General features: G+C 40.4%; 1 protein-coding gene across 1 annotated transcript in view; it reads left to right on the top strand.

The window, feature by feature from the left end:
- Positions 1 to 2,314: 2,314 nt before the first annotated feature.
- Positions 2,315 to 19,247, top strand: part of MLLT3 (MLLT3 super elongation complex subunit) — a 210,343-nt gene continuing 193,410 nt past the window's right edge. The window contains exons 1-2 of the mRNA XM_074994105.1: positions 2,315 to 2,450; positions 3,434 to 3,614. Coding sequence (XP_074850206.1) covers positions 2,439 to 2,450; positions 3,434 to 3,614 — 193 coding nt within the window. The 5' untranslated portion in view covers positions 2,315 to 2,438. The remainder of the gene's footprint in view (positions 2,451 to 3,433; positions 3,615 to 19,247) is intronic.

The raw sequence follows: 19,247 nt of genomic DNA, 5'->3' as shown, positions 1-19,247 counted from the left end.
TAGTCTGTAAATTATAGTTCTGCAGTAATACCAGTTTTTTTAATAGCCAGCATGAAAGCATTGGCTTTGAAAGTTCCATCTCTTTCATTTAAAAAAAATTAGTATATTTAACCCAATGGGTTATTTTGTTTATTTTGATTACAGATCTTCTCCAGGAGGAAGTTTCCAGGGCCCATCAATGGAAAAGGTGAAGATCTACCCCACTCCACCATTTTGTAAATTGTGTGTATATATATATATATATATATACATATATAAAAGATATAAAGAAACACAGGCTCAAAAATCATCTTTAAAAACATATTTGACACCTATATTACAAACAATAATGTAGGGCCTGATCCAGCAAAGAGGTATTCTCCTCAATACTTTTATTTAGGTAACTTGACCCATTAAGCTCAAAGGTGCTGTTGGCCTGAATAAAGTTGTGTATTTTTTGAAGGACACACCCCTTAAGCTGTTAAACTAAAATTATTAAACATAAATAAATGTGAACCTTGTTATCTCTGCTAGTTATTTACTCTTTTGCCTTTCTTTCAATTGAGGCAAATAAGACTAGTCAGTTTCAATTTTGTTCAGTCATTTTCTAGTTAATTTCATTTCCAGGTTTTCATACTCCAATACTTAGGTGGAGAATATCATAGGCAAACATAACTTTGAGGTTTTTTTTAAATGAAACAAAACCCCAGAAACATGGCTAGCAAATTTTTAAACTTTGGACAGCTTGAATTTTGCCCCAAATTTTAAGTATCTTTTTCAAGTACTTGTTTGTGACTTCCTTGTTAAGGAACAGAGTGCTTTGGGGCTGATAACGTTTCATGTTGGAGTAAAATTTCTTGTTTACCGGAATAAAAGTTACAAGACTTTTAGGATGATGGCCAGGATTGACAAAAGCATATAACCTGAATGAGATCAAGGGCGGAAAGGAGCTTTAGAGATTGCAAAAGCTTTGTTGTCCTTTGCTTCTTATTACCATAGCTTTAATGGACCAGAAAAAAAAATCAGGTTTGGATCAGAGACAAAGAACAATGTTTCGTTCTTTTACGGGTTTTATTTTGCCAACTCTAGAAAATTGTTTTCTCCTTTCTTCACTCCCACCCAAATAAGGATAAACCGTTCTACTTTTACTTCACTCAATCGCTTATTGTGTTGCCTGATTGCTATAGAGTGGTAATGGTTATGTGACCTCTTTCTTGAAATGAAATAATGCCCTCCCCCTACGCCAGTTTTCCTAACATCGATCAGATAACTAGAACTGGACATTTGTGCCAGCCGAGTTTGGGGAGCAACTACTTGTTTGTCACTCAGGAATTCAGCCAGATTAGTAAAACGCATAAAGGTCCTCCTTAAATTATGGGAGTAATCCCTTCTGAAACGCATAAAGGTCCTAATCCAATTTATCCACATTAACTTTATTTGCTATTTTAAGGTCGCTAGTTGCACTATGTGCTTGCAAGAGGGTTAATACTAGTTCTGATGCAATCCCACAGAGTGGCAAAAAACAAAACGTAAACACGTTTACAGCCCCTTTGCCTCTTAAAAACTGACAACTACTAGTAAATGTCTATCATTAGGCACTTAGAAGAGACTTTTAAGTAACTGCTGCAGACAGATCCTCATTCAGTCTTAAGGAACACTCTTTTGCAAAGACTCCTTCCAGTTAGCGGGGTGTTTCATTAAGCTACTTTCAAAAATCTTCATTTTTCAACCTTCCTTCATTTTCTCTCCGCACCCGCTTCATAGAGGCGATTTCAAGTTATTTCATGCCGTCTTTTGCGTTCACTTAGAAAAAAAATACTTTACAAAAGTTAAGCCTTTGATTTGCTTAATTTCCCCTCTTCGCTACCCTTGTAAAAACAAAGATCCCTCTAAAATTCCCAGACAGACAACCCCCAGCCGCTCCCCCCTCCTCATACCCTGCTTTACTGCTTGGGGGCTAAGGCTCTAGACGTTAGTTACATTCCAGCAGTTTTAATCCGGGTTTTATTGTCAGACAGAGTCGTCCCCCCGCCCTTGCTCTCAGTAACCTGTTACTTTAAGTAATGCATGTGGGCTGCGATGGCAGTGATCAGACTGGGAGGGCGGCCGACCGGAGGGGTTAGTGATTTAGTTACTGTGTTTGATTGGCTCTTGCTACCTCTCGCTCCACGCTCGCCCTCCCTCCCTCCCTTGCACAGTGCTATGTCTGTCTCAGTGTCAGGCTCGCGGTGCAGGGCGCATGCTCTACTCCCTCAGTCTCAGCGGCTGGAGCTGCTGCTGGGGGCTCAGTTTAATAAGAGAGCGAGAGACAGGGGGAAAAGAAAGAAAGAGAATGTCCGCCATCTACCCTCCTCTCCTGTGCGCACTCTCAAGCACCACAGCTTCTTCATGAATTAGAGCTCAGGGGGCGGGGTGGGGGACAAAAGTACACACCCCAGCAAACCCCAGGGCCCCCAGGCATGGCCAGTTCGGTAAGTACATACAATCCCCTGCTCTCCCCTCCCTTTCCTCTCCTCCTCCTCCTCCTCCACCCTGCGCTGCCCAGATACCGTTTAGTGCTTCCAATTAGAGAAAGGTTGGTGTGTTGGGGATTTTTTTTAAGCGTGTGGCTTTTTCCTCTCGCTCGCTCGCCCTCCCTCCCCGCCTCCCTTTGCAATTGCATGAAGCACACACACATCTAGGGAGAGAGAGAGGGAGGGAGAGACAGACGGTGGAGGCGAATAATAACCCAGCCATATTTCTGCAGCCGCAGCAGCCAGGGGAGCAGTGAGTACAGTACAGGGGACTCTCCGCTCAGGAGGCGCCGCTGAGGATGGTGCGTTCTCTCCGGCGTGCCGCTGACAGCCCGCGGCACCCCAGTAACTTTACCCTTGTGCATGCATGTGTGTGTGCAGATCCAGCTGGGAGCGTGCCCCCCCCCCGGACCCCCGCTTTCCTACGGACTCCCGGACGGTCGCTCCAGCCGCCGCTGGCGTGTTTCTTTATGCATGGGGGGGGGGATTTTTATTCTAGCCCCCACCCCTTGCGCACCGTCCCGGCGTTTTTTTTAATTTGATGCCCCCGCGATCCGGATTGCAGTGCGCTGGAGTTCAGTCCCTGCCCTGGGTGTGCAATTTCGGGAGCGATCCGCCTGCCCCCCCCCCGAGACTTCTTTCCAGTAGAAGGGCTTGGGGGGTTCCCCCTCCCCCCTTTTCTCCCCTTGGCCTGGGAAATGCTGCCCCTGCTCGCGCTTCTGCGTGTCCATTGTATAGCTGCGGGGCTCTGCCTGGTGCCTGTGAGGCTGCATTCCGTTACAAGCCGGCCCGATCGCTCCTGCCCAGCGGGGGGATGCACGTCCCAGGGTCTGGGTGGCGTCCCTGCCCGCACCCCTGGGCCAGGGCTTCTTGTCTTTGTGTCTGTGGCTCTCCGGGCTGCGAGCCTTTGCCTGCCTGCTCATTGTTGCCTCTCTCTGCAGTGTGCCGTTCAGGTGAAACTGGAGCTGGGGCACCGCGCCCAGGTTAGGAAGAAGCCCACCGTGGAGGGGTTCACCCACGACTGGCTGGTGTTCGTGAGAGGCCCCGAGCACAGCAACATTCAGCACTTTGTGGAGAAAGTCGTCTTTCACTTGCACGAGAGCTTCCCCAGGCCCAAGCGAGGTAGGGCTCGCGGACGCGCGTGGCCGGGGACGCCCGCCTGGGCTGTGTTCGCGCAAGGGGCGAGAGAGAGCCACTCGCCGTTCAGATCTTGCTTGCCACGCACGCTGAGCGGCTGCGGCGGAGCCCGACAGCCGGGCTCCTGGCGTCTCACAGCCCAGCGCGTGGAAGGACTATCAGGTGTTCCCTTGTCTCCTCGCCCGGAGGCAGAGCTCCCCCGTGCCCCTGGCTGAGCGAGGGAAGGGGGGTGTTGAGCAGCCGGTGGGTTTGGTGCACGTTCAGGTGGGGAAACAAAAGCCGCGGTTGCACTCCCTCCGAGGGGCTTGGCATCTGGGCAGGCTGCTACCGATGTGGGTTCTTGCCGCCTTCCCTCTCGTCTTGTAAATGACTTGGAGTGGCTGCCGCTCTCATCTTTAATCTCCACCGCCTGTGGCTGCGCGTTGGGCCACGCTCGCCTTAGATCTTATCTTCGACAGGAGCCTCACGCCTTATTTTGAATGGTGTCAGACCCTACCCTGTAAATCGACAGGATAGAGTGGCACGGCTTGTGCTACATGTTGCATCCTGTTTCTAGCTCTACTGCATTTCTGTTCAGTGTAGCAAGTACCTGGGCTGGAGGAAAGCGGCTGCCCGCCTTGCTGGTGAGTTTTGGCATGGATATAACTTCCTAGGAAGGCTTGAATCCCATTTTTTACTAGTTACACTGCCTTTGGGAGTTTTTGTTTTGTTCTTGTGCTGGCATAATCATAGACAAGTAAGAAATGTCATTGCTTTTTAAATCTGATAGAACTTTGTGAAAAGGGGGAGGTGCCACTTGATTTTTATTAATGGAGATTTAAAACTCTTATTGTGGAAGTTTTGATTGTTGTGTTCTCAAAGCTGCTGTCTGTACTAGTTGGACTGGTGGAGGTAACAATGAAAACATAATCAGGTGCTTTGTTTGTGTGCAGGTTTATCTATCAGAGTAGATGCAAGGGTTAGTAGTTATCTCCCATTTGATCTGTAATCTTTATTGGCATCTAGAACTGCTGCAGTTCCTTAAAACAACATCATAATAAATCCATTCTGTTTAGAGCTATGTGGGAATTATTGAGAATCAAGAGAGGAAGCAATCAGTGAGGAGCTCAGAGGTAGCAGAGGTTTTGTTTTGTTAACATGTATAGTTGTTAATGCTTTTCAGTTATCAGACATCAAACCATGAGTTTCTTCTTTTTTACACTGAGTTGGTAGGTTGGGGAGTTGAAAGGAAATAGTATTTAGATTGTGTGATGGATGAAAGGAAACTGTTAGTTTGCACTGGGGAATAGACTTACACAACTTAATTTGTATTCACATCTCTAAAACAGTCATGCAGTTCATTCTGCAAGGTCTCAACTATTGAACAATTTTCAGGAGCTTTCATGCATGTATCTAGTACTGTCAGCAAAACAATTCTCTGTAAGATTACAACATGGATTTTTTAGCAGTTTCCCATCTTCTCCTTATGTTTATTACAGACCGAAGAAAAAGACAATTTTATTAAAAGAAATGTAACTTTGCATAAGAAACTTGGTGAAAGAGTGAGAAGCTGGCTAAGGATTCAAAGTAGTTTAGGTAACTTAGCATACTAAGAATGTTATTGAGATCAGTAGTAGGAAGTGTTTGTTTTTCATGTCTTAGAGATATGTCTATGCCCTAGTGGTGTTTTGTGACACACTCTGCCTTTATTCCCCATGCTAATGAGTTTCTGTCCAGCCTGAGGGAACTTGACTCTGTAGCTCAGACCTGGGAATTGTTGTTAGGTGTGGTGTAGAGCTAGTTTAACTTTTTTAGCTGTAACATATTTTTTGGACTTTACCAGGAAAGATACATTGTTGTTTTGTTGAATCTACTAGGCTGCCAAGTTATGTTATGCAGCTATTTAAACCATTGTTTTAAAGTGTTGGTTTTGCATTTTTATTTTTGTGTTTTTTTTTCATAATATGACAGTGCTGGGAAAAGTGCCAGTTACCATAGGCTGGGAAAGGACTTGTCATATTGGAATTACACATGACTCAAATTGTGAGAGTCCATTCTCTGTTTGTTGGGAAGAGTTGTAAATTCGGTTTGTGCTGAATAGATCTCCCATTTACGGAGTTCATTTTGACACATCAGAAATCTCTTAGGTGTTTCAGACCTTATAACTCAGTGTGAAAGGTTAAGGATACTTTGCATATACTACCCAACATTTACTGTGTTTACCTTTAGAAAAGTGTTTTGCTCTTATGTGTTCCTTGTGATGTCACTTAGCAATACGTTATTTTTTTGCAAAATGTTGTTTTGACTATTTGCTCTTGTGAATTTAATAGTTGGATTTAATCACAGATGTTTTTCACCATGATATCCAAAATATTTCATTGTAATGCTTTTGCTTCCAATCAGATGTCATGGATTTTTTCTATTGCTGTCTTTAAAGTTGCAGTCTCTCATTTTTTTTCTGTAAAAATTGGGTTTTGCACTGATTTATTCTTTTGTATAATTTTAATGGATATTGTTGATTATTTTTAAGCTTTTTTAACAACTTTTGATTCACTTAAATATTTGTGGTTGTGTGGAATTTCGGGGGGAAGTCAGACCTTATGTAATAATGTTAGTTGTTACAAAAAAGTGAAAGTTAAAAAATTAAGGTGTTACAATTATAAAACAAATTTTCAAATTGGGTTTCAAAATATCAACATAGCTATGCTTCAATAAAATTATACGCTAATGTAATTTTCTTTTTTTGTCTCCCCGGTGGAAAAATATTCATCCATCTGTATGGTTAGTGAAATGATATCAATATCAATGATAAATTCTTCCACGTCTAAAGGTGGTTAGGTGTCTTATCTAAACAAACATCTGACAGCTTGTCAGACAAATCAGGGCCTGGGATTAGGAAGAGGGAAGCAAGTGTACAGCACAGATCAAAGAAACATGTCTTTTGAGTGGTTTGTTATAACATTTATTCCTAGTTTTGGATAGGCAATATTAATTTGCTTCTCCGGAAATATGCTGGAAATAGCAGCTTTAAGAGGTATGCTAGTCTTCACAAATTTAACTTGTGGTATTATAGGTTGAACCTCTCTTGTCTGGCACCCTCAGGAACTGACCAGTATGGAATGAGAGCATTTGCCAGATCACAGGAGGTCAATATTGTCTAACACATTACCAACACTTCTGCTGCGTACTGGGCTCTTACAAGCTATTTAGTGGTGCATTACAGCTAAATAACAGCTCAGAACACTGAGAGCCAGGACTGGTGGTTATAAACAAAGCTTATGGGACCGTGGGGAAACGTGGTCACGACCATGGTAAGTGGCCGTCTGGCTAACTAAAATCATGCCACATTACAGATGTTGCTGGTTGAGAGAGTTCTGGATTAGAAAGGTTCAACCTGTAGTTACTAATTGCAGAGCTGCTGTAGTGTTCTGAAAATAATAATTGGGCATGCTGTCTGTTTCATTTGTTTTATAATGTGTTGCTACTACAGTACAAAGTTTTACTTATTAAAGTTTAACTTGAAGCACTAAAAAGGAATATCTTTGAAGAAAATTCTCCAGAAAATCTTCTGAAAAGGGCATGAACATCTTTCCAGTGGGTAAACTATCAAAGCTCCTTGTGCAGCTGCAGAGACAGCATTGCTCTCGTCTGATAGGGAGGACAGAGCAGTCTTCAGCCCAAAGGCCTCGAACAGCTCTGTTCCTGCATATTGTCTTTTGACGCTTTGACTCCATTGGTGACGTTATAACTAGTAAGGGTTGGGAAACTTACAAGAAGGAAGCTGTGTCCAGGCTGTATGTATCTAACCTACCATCCGTTCATGGGAGCTGCATATACAAATGTAGGGATGTGTGTACCTCAAAGTCTCATTGGTTTAATTAATGTGAAGATGGAGCTGTGAACATAGTATAGGTCTTTTTGTGTAAAACATTCATTGGGGTCCCTCCAGTTTACCTTACAAATCTTCTTTAATCTCCCCCCTTTAGCACTGACTTCTGTGCTGTCCTTTCATGTTGTCCCTGCTATTGGGGTGATGATCACTTTTCAGCAGTTGCTGGCTGCCATAACATCTACCCTTCTCCACCTCAAAAGCATACACTCACCATTTTCATAACTTGTCTTCCTCTGTTTTAAGCCTTATGATTGAACAATAGAGATATTATTCAATATATTATGGGTAATTTTCAATAACTGTTTCTGTGGTGCTTTCTGCTTAATGGCTAGCTGCAACCCCTGAGCTGACGTGAGTAAGACCCATTGAAAACCATGGAACTACTTGTGTGATTTAAATCAAACTTTGCGAGTAGTTTTTATAAAAGAGGTTTTTAAAATAGTAGTAGTGTTACTGTAACATACATCATGTACTAATGCAAATAAGTACAGTTATTAGTTCTTGCATCATTTGTATTTCAAGACACCGACAATCTGTCTTCTGAAATAATTTGTCACTGCCATGAAATGTCCAGAATGTACTGATTCTGTTAAATGGGAAGATGTATGTTGAAGTGGAGGCACAACTTTTAAAAGAATGTCAATGGAATTGAAAGTTGTCACAGACTGTTTTCTGTTGCAATAAAAATAACAAGATTATTTACAGAGGAGAAGCTTTTGATCCCCTGATGGTATTAGGTAGATTTCTTTCTACTCCATCAAATTATTTTTTTTTTCTGCTGCATGTTGTTTCATTAGCAAAACAGTTGTAAATTTTTCTGCTGTTGGCTTGCTGTACTTCTCTTGAGTAAGAGGAAAAGATGACAATGTATTAATAATAGCATGAATGAAGTGGTCCTGCATGTTAGTGGCATTAGCGTGGCCCAGCTCCATTGTAACAGAAACTAAGATATTTTTTTCAAGTTGTGCCTTTTGTATCTTATAGCTAGGATTTTTTTGTTAGCTGGTGATTGTTTTGTTTTGTCAAAGAGAAATTATAACAACTGATTTTCCCCTTGACCTTTCTGGTTGAAGAAGAGAGAGTCTAAGTAGGAGGTTTCTTGAACTCTGAAATATTTCATGTTGTAAGGGACAGCTGCTCATTTTGCTGTGTGTGAAAAGTAAAAGCAACATTATTTCAAAAACAGCCATAAAACTGTTAATTGTAGGAATGTCATTGAAGGAGGTGTTGATCTACAAATTTGGCAGATACACTTAAGTGTGGTGAGCTTATTGCCCTTACTTGTTTTATACCCAAGTGGTATAGTGCAGTCTAAATAATCCACGGAGAACATTTGTTTCCCCAGCTTTGTTTGATTATGTCAAGGTATCAATTAGTTTTGTATAAACCTTTGTCTTAGTGCATACTTTAAACACCGCATTATAAAATGCACTGGATCAATGTGAGTTCTTGAACAAACAAGGGGTTTCATTGTAGTGAAAGCTTCCATTTTATGCCATGTTTTTCTGTTTGAGTTCCCCAGCCCTGATAAGCAGTTGTTTAAATGAACAGTCACCTTAAGAGAGTCACTGTGACAGATCACAAGAGGGTTTTATGTGTGGATTGTTTCTTCTTCCTCACAGGACTACAGCCGTTAGTGGGGTGGGTGGGGATGGGACGACTCCCATTGACTTCAAAGGGAGCTTTGCTTGGTAGGGACTGCAGTACAGTATTTGACCCCTAGTGATGTAAGGATCTTACAGCATCAGAATTAAACAAGGGGGAATAAACACAGGTCTTGCTGGGTGTTTCTTATGGAACTGGCTGTTGTGCATGTCTGCACAAACATAGTAGCTGACTTCAGCTCTAACAAGTCATGGTAGGTGGTGACACATGGTGCACAATTGAAGTCTAGTCTTGCCCTAAACCTTCAGTCTTCTAGAATGTGGCTGTAGACTTTCTGTACCAAATAATATTAGAATTGTCCCTTAATTCGTCATATAGCTAAACAAGAAATGTCTGGAGGCAGTATGCTTTTGGGTAACTGTACATATCAGGCTAGGAAATAAAAAAATAAAAACTATCCCTTTACCTGTGTTACTAATGCTACTTTGAATTAGTCTTACAAAGACTTCTTTTGTTATAATCTCAGGTGTCACTGTTCATGCGTCTTACAATTCATCTGGTATGCACAAGGGAAATAGGCTGGTTTAGCATCACTTCCTTGCTCTTGGATTTTTTTGCTCACAAATAATATTTCTTTAAATCAGTTTGTAAATTTACAAGTCACAGAGAGGTAGCAGTGTTGGTCTGCATCTTTACAAAACAAAAGTCACAGAGCACTTTACAGACTAAGGGACTGCTTTTTTGTTTTGTAAATTTACAAGCTCATATCAGTGTGACTTCAGTATGTTGACCACACCTTACATGTTGTTGCAAGCAATATTTATGTTGCAATCAGTTACAAAGGAATGTTTTTTAAAATGGCAATGTAACCAGTGTAGTTTTTGAATTCAGTCAAAGCACATTTAAAAATAGCCTAAGTTCAGACCTTTAAAAATATTTAGGTTTACGGTGAATGTTTAAGGGAATACTATCTTAATTAGAAAAATGTTCAATAAAACAATGTAGTGGAGTAAACACAATACTGTTGAAAGTGTAGACATCTTGTTTTTGTTATTTGGGGGAGGGGGAGAAGGCGGCACATGTAACTTATGCTATGAACCTTTTGGATCTTCATTTCCTTTCCCACTTACTACATGGGTTGGTTACCCACATGTGTTGGCTCTGGCAGAGTCAGAGGAGCTTGGCTTGGCTCCTGTGTGACATTTTCTTTCCAGAAATTTGAAAACTAAAAAGTTAGAGGCATGGTGTCTCTCCATCCCACCAGTCTCTTTTTTTAAACCTTCTGGAGATTTAACCATCGGAGCCACTTCCTCTTTTTAAATTAGTGGCAGAACACCTGTAACATAAAGAAGCAAATTCTTAATAAGTTGAGTGAGAGTAGAATTGGGACCTAAAAATGATCCTTATTTACCATACTAGTGTCTGGCTTCTACTTACCTTGTGTATTATCTGCTGTAATGCAACTGCAACTGAACACTAGTTTCTTGAGTATGTAGGAAGAATCCTTCTACTTGGAGCAGTAAATTATGACAGTATAGTTTCACTTTTAACTCACTGAATACACCATATACTTTGGATGCTTTGAAATTTTTGAAAGGGGGGTTTTTCTGCTTACTACTTCTAAAATATGATGCTGATAAACCAAGAGACTTGCTGCTCTAAAGGCAGATATATCTTTTTATCAGCAGAACAGTTACAGCATCTGTAATGGAACTGAGCCCCAATGGATTTCAATTGTTCTGTGAAAGGACCAGCTATAGTGTCAGTTGGGCAATTCTGTTTGTATCTAGCCAGAGTATCTTGAGGTTAAAAGTCACTAACACACTTCTACATTCCTGACATAACTATATAACAGTGAGAATACAAAACTGTCTAAAATGTGTCTTCTAATGTTACCTAACGTACAGAGACTATATTGTGGTCTTTTGGAAATTATGGTAGAGTTTTGTAAGTTGCTGCTTTAAATGCACAATATTGAACCTTCATGTCTCACTCCTAAGTGAATTGGAATTGTGTGTTCTTTTATGCTGTATATATAAATCCACATTAGAAAACTAAATAAGAGCCATTTTCAATTCTTTGGTATTACCACTTCAGGCTAGGTGTTCACTTTTGTGGTGTCCAAGTTTTAGTTAAGTACACAGGCCATTAGGTTTTAGCTGCAGGATTGAACAGTGCATTTCTGGGCTGTGGTAAAAAATGAAAAGGGGCAGCAACTGATTCACAGACTATTACAGTCTCATCAGTTATAGTTTGTCAGCTAACACAGAAGTTTTTATCAGGAGCGGGGGCAGGGAAACTTTATGTTAAAGGTACTAGAACTGAAATAAAGAAACTGAATATAAGATTGAAGTATGCACCTTATTCTTAGATTTGCTTAAAATGTTTCACTTACTAATTTTGTCTGCAGTACCTAAGTGCAAGTCCTTAAAGAATAAGTTCTGGCTGTAATAATAATAATAATAATGATACTGTGCAGTGTGACTTGAAAGAGTTTCTGGCATGATTTCCTACCGCTGTGGGTTTTCTTTCTTCACATAGAATGTTTCATTGAGATTGGACACCAGGATATGGTGTGTTTCTGCAGCACAGTTAATCTGATCCAAGTCAAAATTTCTGGTGATAAATCCCAATTCAGTCTGGATACTAACCTGGTATTTCTTAAAAGGTTGGCTGAAGGTAAAAGTCTATTGCGCAAGTTTTTGGGAGATCTTGCTCTTTTGTCCTTTTCATACCAGTTAGCATCAGTGGAAATGTGTTTATATCTATGGAGTAGTATTTCAGTGTGACTACAGTATTTCTAGATGTTTTAAAATCCTGTAATTGTTGAAAGCACTACCTGGTATTAAACTAGGTATGTAAATGTTCCAATGGTAGCAGGAGGGAAAATGAAACAAACTTGAGATATAAGATTAGAAAATGGCTATTCTGCACCTCATTATTTGAAAGAGTAAAGAAATACTTAAATTAACCACTTGTAAACTGACTTTTTTAAGCTTATGAAAGCAATTTGTCAGACTTCTGTATCTTTTGAGTGTGAAATTCTTCAGTGTTCATGCAGGTGGAATTATAATGATGTGTGCTGTGACATTTCTTTTTGTCTTTGTAGTCTGCAGCGTCAGGAAGGAATGCAGGTTGAACCTCTCTGGTCTGGCACCCTTGGGACCTGACCAGTGCCAATAAGAGTGTTTGCTGGAACAAGTGGGGTGAATATTGTCTAGCACATTACCAACACTTCCACTGCTTACTGGACTCTTAGAAAACATTTAGAGGTAAATTACAGCTAAATAATAGCACAGACAACTGAGAATCAGGACTGGGGGCTGTAAATAAACTTTATGGGCTCACGGAAAACTTGCCCCCACCCCTGATCAGTGGTCATCTGGCTAACTAAAATCATTATGGATTACAGAAGTTGCTGGATGAAAGAGTTGCAGATGAGAGAGGTTGAACCTATACTAAATGAAAAAGAAAGCTCAGAATGCACAAGGTGACTAATGCAGGCTATAACTGAGTAGCCTTCACTCAGAATACTGTTGTGTGAGTATTTATTTTATTTTTTCTGCATTGGTTCATTACAGTCTTTAAATATTGGTTAGTGGTATTCCTTGGGCTTTGGGTAATTTGTTCGCTGGTCCAGTGATGAGCAATAAGATTTTATTTTCAGAGCCTGTTGGAGTAAACAGTGCAGTTTCTCATCTTAGTGGAATTAATGTGTAAAATTAGACAGGAATTAATTATGTATCTCTAACAAGAAAGAACTTGATAAATATCCCAAAATAAAACATCTACAAGAGTGGATAGAGAAAATAATGTTTCTATGCAAAGTGACTCAGATGTGTCTTTGACCATGCAAAGCTTTGACTACAGGCATTTTGTTGCTAACTTAAAGAAGCTAGTTGAATGTTTAGGTGTTTTAGTTGATGCTTTTCAGCCATTTTTATCCTTCTGTAATTCACAAGTATGTAAAACACAGAGAAAGGAGTGAGTGTGTGTGTGTGTGTGTATATCTATCTATCTATCTATCTATATAAATATAAAAATAAAAGTCTTGTGCAGGCTGCATGTAGAAGTAGGGTTCTGGTTTGCAAAACCTTAATAGGGTATTGGTAAATATATTGTAAAACCATTTCCTAATAGATGTATGTTGGTGTTGTAATTGAGGCTGTGTTCTGATAAGCTATGCATTGTGACTATAGAGGGGAAGAGGAGGAACAAGATGGAAATGTGGTTTATTATTTCTCTTTTCTATATGTGGTCATCAATTTGACAACAAATTTTGTCATACTTCAGCGACATAGTCCTGTGTATATCATAAAGGTTTGAGGCTGTAGTACACTAATTTCAAAAGGCTTATAGATTTCAGAATATTGATTAAAATTGTGAATATTTAAAAGTATCCTCAGGATCTTGCCAAAATCTCACTTTCCCTCATTTGCGGATGTGATTTTTTTTTTTTTTTGTTGGACTGGGATTTTGATTCCTACAGTTAGAAATTGCAGTAATGTTTATGGGGGAATAACACCATACTACATAGTGTTAATACTTAACTGTTTCTGCTACTTGCCCGCAAGGGGCTTCATCTTACTGTTGACCTTAAATGGAACCCCATGCTGATTGCACTAAGGAATTGAGATATGTTTCTTCAGATTTCCTAGTGACATCTGGGTGGTTGCTGGAAGTGTTCTGTTTTAAAATCAATAGCAGGCTGTGGCCTTAAATATTTTTACCTTCCACAATTTCAGGTAAGTGATTGACTTGTATGTAATCAAAACTACAGTATTCTGAGCTATTGAAGCATATGAATTAAATCATTTTTCTTTCCTATAACTTTTTCTTAGCCTCATAGTTAGACAGACAAATAGAACAGTGAGATAAGGGTATTGAGTTTTCAAATTGTTATGAGGGGAGACACAAGAGAGAAAACACCAGCTTTATTACAGGCAGGAAGTGCGAAACTGAACAAAAAAAATCTCGTCGCTTAGCAGCAGATAGATGTTGCCATTCTTTGTTAAGATACTGAACACCTTGTATTGAGCCTACATGCAGTGTTTGAATCTGCTAATACAAGGGCTGGCACAAAAATCTCAGTTCAGTCACTGACTTAGTTATCCATTATGGTGTCATTTCGGGCAGTAATTGTAGGCACATAGAGTGTTTCTTGGAAACGAGGGCTGAAAGACAAGCTGGTTTCCTTTTGTAAACTTGGGGAGGAAATCCAATTGTCTTTATAGGCTTATGGGAAGATGTTACTTCAGCTCTCATATGTTAACTCAGGAGGGTAAGTGATCCAAAAAGAATTATCTTGAAGTTGTTTCTGAATAAAAACTAGTGGAAGCTGTGGGCCAGCCGTCAGCAGATACAATGTTTTTACTGAGTGCATGGGAAACAGAGCAAGCTTAGAATTTAAAGCAAGTGTTCACTGCTCTGGAAAAGAGGCTCCCTTTAACTGGGCATCCTCCAGAGCTGTCTGTCAAAAATTTGAAGTAACTTATTTTTAAATATATGTAGATGAGTCATTGAAGTCATTTTGAGATTGGTTTTTGGACCTGATTTTTTGAAAATATCTTTAGATATTTTATCTCCATACAGTGCAAATAGAAGATAGTGTCCTGAACCATTTCATAAGGTCCCTTACAGAATACTTTCTCTATAAATTAAGCAATAACTGTGCACAGTACTGGTTGCACTTTCCATCTGTTCTCCAAAAAATATTTAAAACTCTTACATAATCTTTGCTGTGTACCTCACTTCACACTTGAGGCATTGTTGTTTTCAGTTCATGATGTTGGCCTGCAAATTACCGTTTTTTCAGGATGTGAAACAGTGACTCCAAATGATTTAATGTTTAAGAATGTTAGTACAGGGCAATATGAAATTGTACAGAGATGGTACTCTATGTGGAAGCAAATATAGAGACATTATGGAACTCTTTGAGATCAGGTTACCCCTAAATTCAGGTTTCTAAAAACCAGACATTTATGCAACCTGACATCAAAAGAATTACTTCTAAAATGTTTTCTTTAATATTTGTGTGTAAAGTGGGAAGACTGGTTTATTTTTAAAGCAATAACATACCCTCCCATGTAGCCAAGCTGCTCCTATTAGAAGAAGAAGGTGAAACTTAATAGAAACTGACTGTACTTAGATGGAAACTAACGAAGTCTTGTTTTCATTATCCAAGTTGAAGCTCATTCAAAGAGAAACAGTGAAGTGCAAACTACATCTTAAAAATTCTTTCAGTTGAAGAGAAATATTCTTGTTGCTTGTAGCATGGGTAGGAGGGTCTAACTTTTTTTATGGCCTCTTCCCCCCACTATCTGATTGACAGCCTCCCTTCACACATTCAAATTGGAGGCCTTCTCTAGTGTCGAAAATATGCTTATGGCGCACATCTGGATGCCACTCTGCATTGTCTCACTGCTGATCAAATGGAGATGCAGTTGACAAGTTATTACCGGTTGAGACTTCACCACCACCAGTGAAATCTTGATTGTGGTTCTCGGGCAGTAGCAAGTGAAGGAATCTTTGGCAGTGTGTCTTTTGGAACCATTCTCTGTGAAGGCACGGTGGTGGAAGAGGTAGAAGTGGCTGTGGAGACATAAATCTAAAACAATTAGAGATGCTGGGACCAAGTCCTGCAAAGGCCTTGATTGTTGCAGTGTGTGTCTGAAAACTAAAAATATGGGAATGCAGGTTTAAGCTTGGCCTATCTTGAAGCTAGTAGTAGAAGTGATGTTCTAGATAACACTGTCCATTTATTCCTTAAAGAGAGATAGCAAAGCACTTTTTAAAAAAAGGAGGTGGTTGTGGAGGGGGAGCTGGTACTCAGCTGTGCCCCCCATGCCCCTTCCCTAGCCCATCTTGTGGTTGGGGCTGCCGAAGTGCCGGTACTTGGTACCAGCACAAAAAAAGCACTGCAGATAGCCTTTGGTGATCTCACAATACAGTAGCTGTTGATAGGATTTAAAAATAATTGACTGTTTGTTTGGTGGTAATGTTTAATTCCTTGAAGGCATGTGTGTATCCTTGAGTGAAAACACTACTTGTCATTTGTAAACCAGAATGGCTTGCTTTCTTTCCTAGATTTCACTTATGCTTGTGAAAGAAGCAATATTATTTTAATGAGAGTTGCTAGCAATTTTTTTATCCTGTCTACCCCATTGTAACATTCATTCAAAATACTGAATTGTTCTGTAAAACCCTAAGGTTCATTATTTGACTATAATGCTACTGTTCTTAAAGCTGGGCTGGGGTTTCTCAGTTACCACTGTTTTTCTTGTGTCATAATAGTTTCCCAAATTCTTCTAGCATGTTTTAAAGTGTAAGAGAATCACTTTGGCAAGTTGTAAAGGTTATGCTTACTCTCTTTAGCCATTCTTCTGGTCCAGTGAGTGTGTGGAGTATTGTCCAGTCTCCTTTTACATTGAGCAATACTCAAGAAGTGAGATTTCTGGCCCAAGTCAATGGGTGTTGTGCCAGTTACTCAAAATGGGTTGAAGATTTCACCCCCGTTCTGCAAATGCAGAGTCTGACCCTAAAAAGTGATATTCACTGTAAGAAGCACTATACACTGAAGCATGTGTTATCAGGGCTGGGATAGTAGAGAATACAATGAAAGGAATGACCAATTTTACATGCTCTTACATCAGTTATAGTTCATTTTATAATGTCTGTTTAGAAATTAAGGAGTAATTTTCTGTTCATGTCATTTTCAGTCTGAGTAGGGCCCTGACTTAGTATGCAGATAAAATATATTTTAAAAGTAAGTTTTGTGATTTTTTTTTTTTTTTTTTTTTGTGAATGAGTCTGTCTCTCATGCTTATGTGAATCATGGAAATGAGTAGGGTTCAGACTCCTCCTTTTGCTCAGCAAATTTCCTTTGGTAGCTTATTTTAGTCTCCAGTAGTTGTTTATCATTATTACTATTTTATAATTCAGAATCATTGGGGGAAAAAGAATGGGGCGGGTTCCAATCTTACACCAGCGTATACTTCGAGTAAGTCCACTAAAGTTTGGGCTTGATTCTGTGATGCTGGAGCCACACAGGCAAGTGACTAAGGGGTTTTTATATGCACTCAGGGTCTCAGTGCTACAAATATTCTCCTTAAGAGATCTGTTAGCTTCTGCTTCTATAGATTTAATACTAAAACCTTTTCAATTTTGGGTACTGAACTGTAGGCACCTCAATGCTTTTAAGTGCATTATTCTTTTAAGGTGTGAATTGCATTCCTATAATGGGCAGAAAATACATCCACAGTGTAGAGTAGCAGGGCTGCTGAAGGATATAGTGTTTGTGTAAACAGAAACTTGGAGTCGTACTGAATTGCTATCTGGCTTCAAGTCTCAGAGGGGTAGCCATGTTCGTGTGCATCTGCAAATACAACAAGGAGTCCTGTGGCATCTTAAAAATCTGGGGTCTTGTCTGCACTATGCACTGTCATTGATCTACACAAATAGTGTAATTGACGTCGACATACTTACCATGGTGGTATTTTGCGTGTTGTCGGGTCAGAAGGGGCTGTTCTTCCGTCAATGCTGGCTACTCTTTTTTTTATTTTGGTGGAGGGCCAGCATCGATGATAGGGCCCTTGGAGATTGATTTATCGAGTCCAAATAGGCATGATACATCAACAGCTGGTGGATGATCACTGTCGTGTCAATCCCTGGCATGCCCTAACCGACTTAGTTGGACATATGCTTTCATAAAAACCACTTCATCACTTGCATGGAGTAGGAATCACAATATCAAAAAAGGCAGTTTCTTAACAAGTGTAAGAGGCCAATTCTGTCAGGGTGGATGTAACTCACTTTCAGCAGTTGATGCTAAGGTGTGAATATCGAGAGGGAGAATTGCCTTTGTAGTGACAGAACCATTCAAAGTCCTTATACAGTGCTAATTTGATTGCTTGTAAATTGCAGCTGTACTGTTTTTTCTCTTTGTAGCCTGCTGCTTTTTAAATTTGTTGGTTTAAATTAAAAAGACTGGCCACTTTTAAATCTGTTACTGAGTGTACGGGGAGGTTCAAGTGTTCTCCTACTGGTTTTTGTGTGTTGCGTTTCTTGATGTCTGATTTGTGTCCATTTACCCTCTGGCTCCGAGACTGCCGTGTGTACTGGTCAAACCGGCCAAAGGAGCATTGCTGAAGCATGTTGGCACACATCATGGTGGTGGATGTCTCCACGATGGTCTCCCTTGTAGAGATACGTGGACAGAGTTGTTGCGGAGTTTGGAGTGATGAATAGGTGAGATAATGAACAGGAGGGTGCTGGAAAACTCTCCAACCCCACATGCTACAGGCCACTATGCTCTGATCCCACTGAAGAGTACCAAAAGATACTACTCTATCTTCTCAAGAACTGCTTGCAATAGCATGGGGCCAAATACATCCTTAGGGCCTCAACTCAGGGGTATTCTGTCTGCTATGCAAGATCCCCAGTCCCTATATGGTGTTAGGCCTGCTGACGAGAGGTGGGGAGGGGGCAAAGGGTGCGGTTGTTGAAGGGCCCAGCCTTAAAATTGGGCCTGGAGCTCTGGCTGCTGCCACTGCTACTTTGGCAGTGGTGGCAGATGGCACTCGGGGCCCCTTGGAAGCATTGCACTATCATTGTTCCAGCTGCCTGTGGCTGTAAAGGAGTGTGTGTGGAGGGATGAGTGTTCTTGGCACTGCCTTTTCTGGGGCATTGAACTAGCCTGCCTTCTTGCCTCGGGGCCCATGGCAGGTGTCAGCACCGCAGCCTCGTATTCACGCCGCCTCATGAGCTTCAGGGAGTAAGCCACATCCATATGACTGAATTAGCCTGGTTAACACTAGTCATACACTTCATAAGTAACTGATTTCTTTTGATATGCTTATGTGTGTATGTATATAGTCTCCCTACCTCTGTGACTTCTGCTCTATGCATCTGTGGTTTTTCTTCCTTCCCCCATTAAAGGTTATGCCCAAATAAATCTGGCTTAAGTTTTGTGTTAGCTTGTTGTAGTTATGTATAAATAACAGTGCTCTAGGAAACCCAAAAAGCCTGTGTTAAGCCATTGTTATTTCTATAGTGATTACATTTTATTACTTATTACAAGCTTTTCTGGTAAATGTCTGGTCATTGGTGGAAGAAGTTGGGTTTTCACATATGGGGCTCTACTG

Source organism: Carettochelys insculpta, chromosome 5, assembly GCF_033958435.1.
Source record: "Carettochelys insculpta isolate YL-2023 chromosome 5, ASM3395843v1, whole genome shotgun sequence".
Lineage (NCBI taxonomy): Eukaryota > Metazoa > Chordata > Testudines > Carettochelyidae > Carettochelys > Carettochelys insculpta.
Note: the sequence above shows the minus strand (reverse complement) of the source record. Positions and strands in the feature narration are given on the sequence as shown.